Source organism: Ambystoma mexicanum, chromosome 1p (genome assembly GCF_040938575.1).
Source record: "Ambystoma mexicanum isolate Mex_15411 chromosome 1p, UKY_AmexF1_1, whole genome shotgun sequence".
Lineage (NCBI taxonomy): Eukaryota > Metazoa > Chordata > Amphibia > Caudata > Ambystomatidae > Ambystoma > Ambystoma mexicanum.
Window position 1 is genome coordinate 601748372 of NC_090921.1, and position 13980 is coordinate 601762351.

The 13980-nt window shown below is 45.8% G+C and overlaps 1 protein-coding gene across 3 annotated transcripts in view; it reads right to left on the minus strand.

Annotated features, from left to right (window-relative positions):
* Window positions 1-13980, minus strand: part of LOC138576543 (hepatic lectin-like) — a 338738-nt gene that overhangs the window by 189188 nt on the left and 135570 nt on the right. For all 3 annotated transcript variants that reach the window (XM_069649562.1, XM_069649564.1, XM_069649563.1), the window contains one exon: window positions 8579-8698. In XM_069649562.1, coding sequence (XP_069505663.1) covers window positions 8579-8698 — 120 coding nt within the window. The remainder of the gene's footprint in view (window positions 1-8578; window positions 8699-13980) is intronic.

Sequence of the window (13980 nt, forward strand, 5' to 3'; positions counted from 1 at the left end):
GCAACGATAACGTCGCATGAGCCCGTTCACTGAGAACATGGGTCTTGTATCACAGTGAAGGATGCACTGAGTGTCAGTCAGTATTTCAAATGTCTATGACAAGTAAAGTAGTACTGGCAATTGACATTTTGGGGGGGTTCATAGGTGGGGGTCCAATATTTACAAATATACATTTAGGACTGTGACCTTGGAACAGTTTATCAGCCCTTCTTCACAAAATTACTCTTTAGTCTCTGTTGCACAGTAAAATAGTTGTATGCAGTGACAATATGGTTGAAGCCTGAACGATGGGACAGATGACTTATGACCTATTGGAAGGATTGATTCAGTGAGGACTGCCTTTCACTTAGGAAGGATGAGTTTTTGAGATAAGCTTTTACCTGTGGACAGCATGGGCTAAGGGGATTCACCAATTCCCATGGGCTGTCACCTCAAAGTTTGATGTACTCTAGGCTTTTGCCTATGGATAGCAAATCGTCACTTATAGAGGATGGAGTTTGGATATTTGTTCATGGACAAACTACCTATGACCGATAGGGGCCGATGGATTCTGGGCATTGTCACTAGGTCAAAACACTAGATTTCAGCTCTAGGAAGTACAAAGTCTGCTGATCGTCCAAGGGACATAACACTTAATTTCACCTGTTAGATTCTGGGCATTGTCTCATTCATAGAAAGGATGAGTAACACACATGTACTTGTGCAAATAATGGGTTCAGAGAATTTACGAGGTCCCAGGAACAAAGCTTGACTTATTACCTGAGGCATGGCTGGCTCTATGGATTCATAGAGGATATAGAATATGTCTGCTGCAGGGAGGATGGGCTCATTGGAATTTGCTTGGGTACATAAACAATATTTCCCTTGTATGTAGTAGGGGTTCTGGGGATTTGCCCTTGGACGAAGAACCTGCCAACTATAAGAAGGATGTTATGTTATGTTATGTTATAAAAACTTGTTAAAGCGCACGTACACCCAAAGGCATCTTGGCGCTGGCTACTGAAGAGGAGCCAAAGTCCAGAGCGGCCGAGAACACCATAAGAGTGAGATGGCCTAAAACAGAATGGTTTTCAACAACCGGCGGAAAGTAAGGTGGTCTTCAGTTGCACGGAGAGCAGTAGGCAACTTGTTCCAAGCTATAGCAGCCGCCACCGAAAAGGCACGGCCTCCCATGCGTGACAGACGATAGCGGGGGGCAGTGAGAAGACAAGCAGACTGAGAGCGCAGTAGATGGGAAGGAGTCTAATGAACAAACTTTGCCTGGAGATACTCAGCACACAGGCCATAAAAGTCCCGATGCACCAGACACAATGATTTAAACAGGATCCGGCTGGCCACGGGAAACCAGTGTAGTTTCTTGAGCAGAGGGGAAATATGAGATCCAACGGGAGGGCGGAGTATAGAGCGAACGGCAGCATTTTGCAGCAGTTGAAGCCTTTGGATCAGGTAACGGGGCTGGGCCAAATAGAGAGAATTGCAGTAGTCGAGAGTGCTGAGAACCAAGGCTGGGGTTGGGGGAATATCCCATCAACAAAGAACCTGCTGCTTGTAAAAGCAATGGACTTTGGGATCAACATGGGGAGAAAACCTGCCATTAAAATTTGAAATTGTGCCATTAAGTGCTAAACAAAATAAAGTTATTGTTATGTTCGAAAAATGGGTTCAGAGGTGGTGAGCCAATCACTGATAGCAAGGATTGTTTCTGGGGAGTGGCCCCAGAATAATCATCTAGTTACTTGTGGGAGGGATTTGTTTTGGGGATTCACCAGAGACAGGGAAATTGGTCACCTGAGGAAGGATGGTTCTGGAAATGTAAAACATTCAACAGCGGTCAAGAACCTGTGAGGAACAGAGTGACAAACTTACTCAAGGTAAGCTCCCACAAAACCCTCTGCAAAGTACCTCTAGCTAACACATGGGTAGAATAGGCCAGCCTCAAGCATTATCTTTGCCAGATGTTCCAGGGATTAAAGACCCAAAAGCACGATGCAATTAGGAAATTAAAAATGAAACATGTTCAAGAATGGATTAATGAGATTAACACAGGTAACACTTTCTGTAGAAAGGATAGATTCTGAGATTCACTTACCCTGGGATATAAGACCTGTCACTCAGAAGAACAACCAGTTCTGTGTTTGTGACTAATGTAAGGAAGGCATGGTATCAAACAGTGAAGACAGACATAAGTGATCACAGTTTGAGGGTGTTTATTGAACTTCAAATTGGTTGATTGAATGCCTATCTTATCCTAAATCTAAAGACGGGCGCAAGCTACAGCCATCAAATAATATTAACACAGCCCTAGTGGAGTCTGTCAAAGTAAAAGGGCCCATAATAATAAACCTATTGCCAATCCTTACTATACTTGAGCAGTTGGCCTCCTTTCCTGACGTTTTCAGCACGGGACAAGGTGGCATGCTTGAGCTTCGCAAACACTCTGCTTTCTTCTCCATGAGAAAACATTTCAAAGCAAAGGTATCACAGACTTTTGCCAAAGCTTCTTTTCCAATAACAGTCTCTTACTAGAGAGGGCCCCTCAAACCAAATAAGTATCAACGTTCTTTTCTTATCAGGGCTTCAATATATGTACAAGTTCTCATTTTCAATAATCGTCATCAGTCTCTCTCCTTCAGGCTTGCACCCCTTTTTACCACAATGTTCACAACTGGTCTCCCTCGATTGGGCTCGGACCATGGACCTCCCTCATTTGGGCTTGGACCCTTTTAGCTCAATATTCACACTTGGTCTCCCTCGTTCGGGCTCGGACCATGCAATCTCACTTTCTACGTTTTCCTCTTGATATAAAAAAATCCAACACTTTTGAATGTGCGATAGGGTTTGCTTAACTGTTGCAGGACCACTTCGATACACTTCACATTATGTTCTTACTTTCGTTTCTGCCACCTTTTGGCTGCATACCTTATAGAGGCCTTTGATTGAGCACCCACGTGGTGCTGGACCACTCTGTCACTGGTTTCATATCTTTCCTTCTCAAAGTTCAAACACTCATTAGCCATTTAACTTTACTCACGTCTTTCATCACACGTGTTTAACAATGTTCGTTCCTGTGCTCGTTATACAATGTTGACACTTGCAACCTTGACCTCAACACATACCGTTCTTGCATTGGCCTCCCCAACTCATTTGGCTGTATTGATCTCTCTGGCGCTACTTTGTTCTTGGAGCCTAGGATGATACCACAGTGGCTGCTGACCCTCCCCAACTTGGTCAGCTTCAAAGGACTGCCTCTGTTATCTTCGACACTCAATGCAGGATTCTTTAGCCTGGTTTCCTGGCCTTACATTTTCTGATCTACAAGGTTTTTGAAAGTAACATTTTCCTGTAGGAAAGGTCAAGGGTCTATCCCTCCTTGCGAACCCTTCTTGTTTTAAGTCTTTCTACCCTCGTTCAGCTGCCTTCTTGAAACTGCTACTCCTTTGTGTGCTTTGCCTCACTCAGAGTGTACTCTTGTGCTCCACCTTTTATCCGTGTGTGGATGTTTAATGGAAGTCAGGTGTGAGTGATTGTCAGTAATTGCCTTACTTCGCCTGATCATAGTAGCGGGACATGTCTGGTACACTGCTCGGGTGTGAGTCTGTTTTCTCTCAGAGCAGGCTGTCCGTGTGGAAGTGTTTGTGAAGGGAAAGAGTGGGGGGTAAAGTTTCCATGTATCCTTCCTGGTAGGATGGGGTAAAGGTGTTAAAGGGGGAGGGAAACCGCGTCTCGCCATCCGGTTTCCCACTCCCACTCCCTGAAGACCCCTCACCCAGGTGATCCTCCCGCACTGGTCTACCCCCAGGAACTGGATCCAAAAGTGATAGCTATGTCCTGGCCACCTGGATGACAGATCACCAGGTATTGGCGGGTGAGACACCTGCTGGTTTCTCACACTAGGGACATACAATAGGTCTCTTGTAGCAAGGACATGTTCTGTTCAGTAACCCAGGGATATAAAACTGCTGAAATGTAGCAAAGGTGGGTTTTACAGGTTCATTCGAATGGGGAAACTGTTGACCTGAGAAGGCATGGGTTTGTGCAGTGAATGAGAATATGCTTTCTACAGAAAGAATGGTTCTGAGCATTCTCTCCAGAGACTGGGAACTTTGCCTATAGGAAGTATGTGCGGCTGAGGATTCACTCAGGTGAAATAGAACCGGTCACATACAGAAAGGATGTTTCTTTGCAATTAAGCATATGAGATAGCTCGGAAAGTTAGGCACTAGCCTCAGGCATTTGTATTTCTAATCTAGAGGGCACAGACGCAAAGTCTGTCAAGCCAACTCATTCCTTCTCCAGTCTGCAGTCGATAAACTAAGTACCATTAGAATGGCTAATGAAAAGACCTATGATTACAGAATTTAGAGGTTCAACAGCAGGGAGTGCTACATAAAACATTATTTTTAAGCTAGTGTCAGAGAACCTGTCAAACAGTATACACCTCTAGAATTAGCACATAGGTACAGAGCTCTACATTTTCAGACTGAATGGTCCAGAGTACTGTCACAGGAATACATAGGCACCCCCTCCAAGGCAGATTGGGCTGAACTGGTTATGTCAGGAATGCATAGCTTTTCACCGGCAGTACAGGATGAGCTTAGCGGATCAGAGCAAGCATACAAAGTCATTCACCTCATATAGTGGATGGTTCTATGCCATTCCATCACCCTTTTTTTTCGTGGAGTGTTTTCCCGCCCTTTTTTTCCTGCAAACACTCATTGCTTTATTTTTAGGGGGTACCCACAGCCCCCCATTTTTGAGCAATTTACAACCTATTCCACACACACCCTACCCCTTATATCCCTCCCCCTGTATGTTTCTATGAGTTTTTACAGTAAAATATCGGCAGCAAACAACTTAGCAAAAAAACAAACAAGGGCGGTGAATTAGTGTCATAGCATATTGAATAGGTACAATAACACTTGAAAGGGGCAACGGATTTAACCAAGAAACAGAACATTCTGTCTCTCAGACTTGATGGATCCAGAGCTGTTCCCAGGAATACGGGGCTTGTGAAGTAGGCAAAGGGATTCACATTCATATCCACACCCTCCTTATTAAGAATGAATGCAAAGAAATTGCAATTGGAATTGCATAGGATGCCCAACTCAACCCCCTGCCATTTGAAAGGTTCAAACCAGGGATTGACCAGTCGTGTGCTTCTTGGTCTTTTTCTGGAGACCTCGCATTGGAGTTGTTGAATTTACCTAATCCTCTGTTCCATGGCCTCACTCCAAAGGTTTGAAATCTGGAGGTGATTCTGGATTTTGAGCCAAAACAGTGCCTGGCATATTGCTCTAAGCACTCCTCTAGACATGAGGCTTTCTGTATTCGTGCCCATGAAGTCTTGGTCCTCTCTCTGGAGAGATCCCAAATCCAAGGTGAGGTGCACACCACATTTCCTCATAGCCCCTTGTTTTTCCAACAGTGGGACACCCCATCCATCTCCGTAATCCTCTCCAATGTTTTCCCTGCTCTTCTTTCTGCCCACACCTTTACATAATCCCCTTCTATGATCCATCACCCTCCATGGATTTACCCAGTCTAATCTGGCTTAGACGCTAGGGTCTTTAACTGCAGCACCGTATCCTGACAGTCTTGCTTTCTGAGCTCAGTTCTTGCTGTGGTTGTGGGTAGTACATGAGATACGGTGGTAGGCAGGCAATAGGAGAAACACATGAAATGTGAGAACAAGAAAATCATATTGCAGAGAAGAACATGGTCTCATGCCCCAAAGCATTCCTCCCATTGTTCACCTGAACACTTACCAAGTGGGCGGGACGCTTCAGCACAGGCAGCGCTTTTGAGGGCTAGAAATGTGGGATGCGTTTCTTTCAACTTGAGGAGGAATTGATGCTGGCTGGGCTGGGGCTGAGGCTTTGGATGGCTTGGCTCTCTGGTGCCTGAAGCTAGTGTCTCACATTACCTCTCTCTCCGGCTTAGAGGCTTGGCGCCGTGGTGTCGGGCACAGCAGCTCTCACCTGCATGCTAGCAGACAGTGCTGCATATGCCTGCCCAACTCGGAAACATTCATATCAACTTTACCTAAGCTAGGCTGGTGCCAGAGCAGCCCCCGAGTGGCATGCTGTATGTCGAGCGAACAGTCAGCTGCAGCAGATGAGACCCAGGAACTAAGTCAAGTATAAGCAATAGCATGTTAAAAGAGCAAGATTAGCAGATGTGGACAATCTCATCATTTGACTGTGTTATAGCCAGGCCAGATAAATGTCTGTCAGTGGTACAAAATAAAGGGGTCATCCTGCGAGTCCTCCTGAGATGGTTCTCCTGCTCCCTGAAGAAGTGCACACCACACCACAGACTGCCAGGCCAGTCGGGGCTATCAAGCATGTGCAATGCACATGGTGGTCATACTGCCTCAGGGCACACAGCAAGCAGCACTAGGCGAAAGATGTAAGTATTTTTTTTATCAATACTTACATCTTTCACCTAGCTTAAAAACAAGGGATGTAGACTCCTGACGCTTCGTGCCCAAATGTAGTTGCCAGCCCTCCTGGAAAGGGGTGTACCAGCAACTTTTATACCCTACAAATATGCGAATACTCCCAAAAAAGAAAAATAGGGAGTACAAATCCTTCCAACAAAAAATATGAAACAGACACAAATTTGGCCTGTTCACCTGCTATCACACACGCAGCTCCACAGATGTGTTCAGATCAGTTGTATACATAGAGCCACAGGAAGAAACTATTATCATTGCCTGGTCTGAAGAGGTAAACATGTGACTTTAATGTGCAGTAATAACTATGTGCAAAGAAGTATTTCTTACAAAAATATTTCAGTTTTTACAGTTAAAACATACTTTTATTCTCTTATAAAATACTTCCTTTATGATAAGGACTTACCTTTTTACTCCCATAAAAATCATTTTACTCCCAACTTTGAAAAATAGAGAGTAACAATCTTACCTGGAGCACCGGTAGCGATCACCATTGTGCATGGCTACTGACATTAGTCAGTCAGTCATTAAACTTCATTCGGCTATAAATACCCATAAAATTAACAATGATATAAAACACAACTACATAAAATCAAACACATAAAACATAAAGCATTAAAACTTGACAAACCCCCACAGATAAGACAATTACGTAAAGCCCACAATCTCTATTCCCCTTCCTTAAAGGGCACTGTCCATTCATTAATTATTAAAAACATCTTTTTCCTGTATAATCTTCTGGCGCATTTCCAATGCCCTTCTTATAAAAGACGACAGTGCCCAAGCTGTCACAGGAGCTTCTACCCTCAATAGAAAGAGGAACTCTGGGCCATACTGTGTACAATATTTTCTTGTAAAAACAGGCACCAGCAACCACCTCCTAAACTAATATGGTCAAAACAGCAACATGTGTGCCAGGTCCCCCAAACCAGCACTGCAAGCAGGACATCCAGCATGAATATTCAAACCCGTTCTAATGGCTATTACTACCCCCAAAGGTAAGCAATTAAAGCAGGCTCTTTTAATGTGACATCTTTGGGATTTCATATGAGTCCAAACCAAATGATCCTTGATTCCATTTCTTGTCAATGACATAAACTGTCTGTTCAAGGGTTTTGCTGTCTCTAAATGTTCCCTTTCGTCACAAATCCATGATGCCATGATCTCTTTTTCAATTCACAGCTCATTGCCCGGGCCAATTAACTTGGCTCATCAAAATAAATACCCTTCCAGATTTAAGTTCTGAAACGTTTGCTTTATGTGGGAGAGACATTTCATGTGTTTCGCTCCATTGTGCCTTGTAATATTTCTTAGTAAATGCTGGGATGGGGACGCATTAGGATTTGCCCAGACCCTAAGCCACAGTGAGATCGGTTCTTTTGCTACGTCATCTGGTATATAACTCCAACCCAACTCATTGGGCCTCATTCCGAGGTTGGCGCTATCCATGGAGTAAAGAGCACCATGGTAAGCAACCATGGAGCTATTTACTCCATGGAAATCCGGCATGGTGAATGGAGTAATTACCGGTCCATTCCAAGGTTGGAGGAGCAATAAAAAAAAGAAAATATCCCACTTAAAGGCTTTGTATCGCATCAAGTCAAAGGGTGACTTGTGTCTCGGCTGATTTTTCATATGTTAATGGCAAGTATAGTAGTTGATGCTTTGGATTTAAAGACATTGCTTATCCAGCTTTGTTGTGTTACAAGACTTTGTTGATGAAGATTATCGTTGACCCGTAGCTGCACTTGAAACATATTGTGGCCCTTGTATGTTTGATACACTCGTCCAGCACGCCCTGCACTGGACAATTATCTACTGTCACCAACCTGTCCTATAGGATCCTTCCGTGGGGTGGGTGGGGGAGAGGCATACGTCAAACACACGACATTTCAAGTGTTCCTTATTTTGATTCACATATTTTTGGAGAAGATGCAGTGAGAACAGCAACACCGTGCCTGCAAGGAAATTGGATTAGCCTGCCACTTTACTGACATCTCTGCCTCTCAGGAAGTCCATTTTCCCAGCTACACCATTGCAGAGAATACAATTATCCAGCAGCAGCCGGCCATATTTTGATTAGTGAAAGGTTATGAAATAATTGCACCAAAAGATCATACTTACAGAGAATCACAAGAGCAATCAACGCGCCAAGCAGGAGGAAGCAGATCACTAATGCTGAAGCTAGATAGAGTTTAATGGTCGGATTCTTTTTATCCTGGGTCTTCAAAGTGTTCGATATTTCTAGAAAAGAAAACAGAAAGACCTTAAGTTGATCACTATGTCTCGTGGGAACAATGTTAAGACTCTGGGGCTCATTACGAGTATGCCGATATAAGATAAAAGTGGCAGTAATTCCGTTTACTGCCAGTTTTACCTTACCAGCGAATCACGAGTCGGCGGCAATCTCAGTGACGGTATTTCCTTTGATGGTAATACCAGCACCGTAAAGCCTGGGAATGGTATATCCATTGCCGGTATTAACAGCGCAACAGTATTGCCAGTGCATTACGAATTGGGAAATAGCAGTAACACCTGAAACCAGGAGGTAAAGGCATACAGATGATTCAAAGTAAGCCACAGGTGCACCCAATGCACCCAGGGGCACCCAATGCACCCATGCAGGGTACAAAAGGGCCACAAATTCCTCAAACACAAATCCCAACACCACCATGCTGCAGCTGATGTGTGGGCGCATAGGCATGCAGCTGCTCCAGCTGAACATTGAGCTGCAGGTGCTAGAGGACCAACACAGGGAACATTTAGCAGAGGAGATGATGAGGAGGAGGATAGTGAGGAGGAGACACCCTGCAAGGCGAGCACCCATACCCCGGGTCAAGACCTCACCATGGACTCTCACAGACAGCCAGATACTCACCATGTACCGGCTGAACAGGGAGACCATCGCTAAGCTGCTGACCCTGATCCAGGAGCAAATTGAAAGGATCAATATTAGGACAACCATACCACCACTGGTGAAGCTTGTGTCAGTTTTGCACATCTTTGAGGTGGGCACGTTCCAAAACACTGTGGGCACACTGGATGGCACCTCCCAGCCCACAGTCTCAAAAGTGTCTAGTCAGGTGCTGGAAGCACTCCTGCACCATGTGTCATGCATATCACACTACCCACCAGCCCAGCACAGGTGAATGCCACGAAGGCAAGGTTTTGTGCCATGGCAAGCATGCCCAATGTGCTAGAAGCCCTGGACTGTACCCATGTAGAGTTGGTGGCACTCCGCCATCAGAGGAAGTCTACCGGAATCGAATGCAGATACACTCACTCAATGTCCAGGTCACCTGTGATGTAGACCTCACCTTCATGCACTGCTGTGCCCGATTCCCAGGTTCAACCCATGATGCCATGGTCCTGTGGAACAGCACGCTGGTGGCAGATATGGCGGGACACAGAGGCCGAATGACCTGGATATTGGGTGAGTACATGTTCTATCATACTAACTTTGCATTACAAGTGACATGCAATGTGAGGGGGGTAACACACATGGAGATTGCATGCCCTGACAATGCCCTATACAGACAGGACACACCCATATAGCCCACACATGACAGACTGCAACCCACAGGAGTAGTACGTGTCTCACGATGCAGCAGTAAATGACCAAGGCATGTTACACCAGCAGGTCAGCTCCAATCACTGCACTACAAGCACTACAATGGAACATCACACATTACACAACATCAATGGGCTGCCAACGGGGGGCTGGGCAACCCAGGGGTGTCCAAAGTATGTCCAGGGGGGCCCCAAGATTCAGGGAAAAAGGGCAAAGACGACAGTTGGCAAAGTCGCTAATGACCAAGGTTACCCTCCTTTCATAGTAAACCCACACAGTACAATTTTACAAAAGGATAGTAGTTGCCCCAACGACTCTCTACAATTCTGAATAGCCTGGCCACCCCCAGACACCCTTTGTGCGACCTGAGGGGAGGGGGGTGGCAAGTGACTAGGTGCATGGCCCACAAACACCAATTGAGCTCCTGGGATGTCCGTAATTTAAAGGTGTGAAGACTACAGCCATACATGGAATGACATTCTGTTAAACTGCAACTAGGGGACATGACACTGGCAGTTGACATGGCATGTGCTCAGGTCACCATGCAAATGAATCCATCATGGAATCCACACCATCCACACAGACAACCTGCACCTGTTACTCAGACTCCCATCAGGAATCATGCATGGGAGCAATGCACAGGCCCTAACCACCCACCATGGCATGCTGTCCTGACAATCACAGACCATGAAAGCAACACATGTTGGCTATGAGCTGTGTGAAAGACGAACCATGACAGACTAAACACACCCCCTGAGTAGTTGAGCAGCACCTTGGTTTGCCGGGTAGGGAACCGTCTATGGGGGTCACAGAGGTGGAGGGCTCTGACCCCTGAATGAGCTACATGTTGAGCTGGATGGCCTGGTTTAGTGACTCGGCAGAGGCTGAGGATGACTGTATGTTCCCGTACTCTCTGTCCCAGTGAGACCATGGTGGCAGTGGCATGCCTGAGTGACTGGGCAATCCTGTGGGCTTTCTATTCTCGATGTTTCAGGAAAGTAATGGTTCCTTGTCGAAAAAAGGTCAAGGGAACTTCCCTTCCCTTACCTGTGGGTACACCCCGGCAGGCAGGCATGCATGACCTGTATTTCATGCAGCTGCTGGTTTGCAAGTGCCCTGTCGATGCCCTGTGGCGCTCAATGGCATCCAGCCTAGGCTGCAATGCTGACATGTTGGTCATAGGCAGAGGTGGTGTGCTGTGTGGGCTTTGTGGTGGCTCTGGGCTGAAGAATGGAGATGCATCGGCCATGTCATGCACTTCCTCCTACCCCTCTTCCTCATTGGTGGTACTAACATGGGCCCTGCTACAATGTACCAGTGGCTGTACTGCACGGAATGGAGATGTGGAAGTGCTGGAATTCTGATGATTGTGCACCACTGCTAGGATAGCATCGGTGTGTGCCATGACAGGTGGTGGCTGTGGCATGGCAGTGGGGTCTGCAGTGACTGTAGGAATGTTGTCATCCTCAATAGTGACTGGTGTTTCCACTGTGGTTTTGGGTGGAGGTGGAGGAGGTATTGGTGGTGGCCTTTTAGCCCTGGTCTGCTGCTTGCACTCACTGGCAAGGGGTCTGGCCTGTGCAGGGGTGGTGGCAGCTGATGTGCCTGCATTGAAGGGTCCTGCATCATCACTGTCCATAGACTGTGTTCCTGTTGGAAATAGAATGACGTGCTGTCACTTATCTTGCAGACTTGTTTGTGGGTTTACGGGACACTCATATGACATTGTGTGTGTTCCAGGGGCTCACACTTTGCTTGATTGGCATTGGTGGTATTGGTGCAATGGGTGCTGCCACTTCTAAGTGGTGGTAGTGCCTGCTGAGGGTGTGCCCGGTTCATGCATGGGCTCACTGTCTGTTGGCCTGCCAAGGTGGCATGTTGTAGTGTGTGCGGTGGGACACTACTTGGTAATATGGACATACATGCCATGCATGGGTGCTTCTCTTTTGTCCAAATTTTGGCATACATGTCTCACCTATAGTGCATGTACATGGCTATGTTTCCTGTGTAAGGAAGGCATGGTATCAAACAGTAAGACAGACACAAGTGATCACAGTTCAAGGGTGTTTATTGAACTTCAATTGGATTTAAAAAACGCCTATCTAATCCTAAATCTAAAGATGGGAGTAAGCTACGACCGTCAAATAATAACACAGTCCTTGTCAAGTCTGTCAAAATTAAAGGGTCTATACTAATAAACCTATTGCCAATCTCTACTTCGAAATACAAATAGTGTGGGATACAATGTTATGCAAAAGAAAAGTGTTCAAGAAATGATATGTCAGGATATTTAAGCCGTTGGCTTCCCTTCCCCATGTTTTCAGCCTGGGACAAGGCGGCACACTGGAGCTTAGCACACTCTTTGGCTTCTCTGGCATGAGGATGCAGTTCAAAACCTCAACATCAGGACCTTCAGAGGGCCTGATGTAACACGACAAACATTAAAGTACCTTTCCTCTTTGAATTTCACATTTACAACTTATTGGGTGATTTTCAGTTCACCCTGGGTCCCCCTCTGCCAGGCTCAGACCCACTTTAACACAAAGCTTTCAATTGATCTCCCTCTGCTGGGCTCGGACCAACTTCATCTACTTTTCTAAGCTGTCTTTACTTCAAAAATTGTAGGCTTTCAATTCTGCATGGGATTTTGCTCAACCCGTCGCAGGACTACTTTGATTCACAATTATTCGATCTCTTCTTGATATGATCTCTCTCTCACTTTGCCAATTCTCAGCTGGATACCTTACAGAGACTTTCGACTGAGCACCCACGCAGTTTTGGACCACACTGTCAAAGGTATTGTATCTTGCTTTAAAAGTTCAATCACTCATAAGCAGTTCAACTTTTCTTGCGTCCTTTATTACACGCGTTTTAACAATGTTTGTTCCTGCACTCTCCAAACACTGTTTCTGCTTGCAACCTTGGCTTCAACAAAGACCAGTCTCCCCAACTCACCAACTGTGTTGATTTCACTGACTCTGCTTTGTTCTTGGAGCCAAGAACAGTACCACAGCGGCTGGTGCTTCTCCCTCTTTGAATATTGACACAGGAGGGCCAACACCCAAAACAGGATTCTTCCCCCTGATTTCCTGGTTTTACGCTTTCTATTCTCGATGTTTCAGGAAAGTAATGGTTCCTTGTCGAAAAAAGGTCAAGGGAACTTCCCTTCTTGCAATCCCTGTGGCAAGGAAACTAAGAGGGGCGGGTGTCTACTTCAGATATGTGAATAATGGACTTGGGCCAAAAGCAAAACAGACATACCACAAGAACATCTCATTGTTCAGCCATTAAATGTGCAGTGCATCAGGGGCCACTCTCTTAGTACATCCCGCAAGGTATGTACATGCCTTCTCTGCCTTTTACAGCTACCAATATGTATTTGCCGTGAATTTCATAGCAACATGCTTTACATCACCTGCTAAAATGACAACCCCTTTAATAGTAACAGGAACGAATTAGCAGCCAGCAGCCATCCATGGTCCGACCCATCAGATAACCGAACACGGATAATGGGAGCAACTGTAACTGCGGCGAGAAAGAAGCTTCCCCTATGCAGCTGGTCCAGGGCCCATGTACAACGAACATGGTGCTCATAGAGGAGTAAAACCAACAGACCAGATACTGTGAACTAGAACAGAAAAGTCTTTAAAGCCCTTCTGAAAGCCAAATGATTTGGCAAGATTTTTATTGTCAGTGGCAGATCATTCCAGGTTTGGGAAGCAACAGCAGAAAAAGCCCGCACACCGATATGAAAATGTCGAAAGGTGGGCACACATAGCAGACCGCCCACAGCGGAATGCAGATGTCGGGTTGGAAGATACAGGGGAAATTTGGCCTGAAGATATTCAGCCCCAAGTCCATTTAAGGCCCGATGGACTATGCACAATGACTTGAACTTGATACTCTGTGCCACCGGGAGCCAGTGTAATGCGCACAGTACAGGGGTGATGTGAGC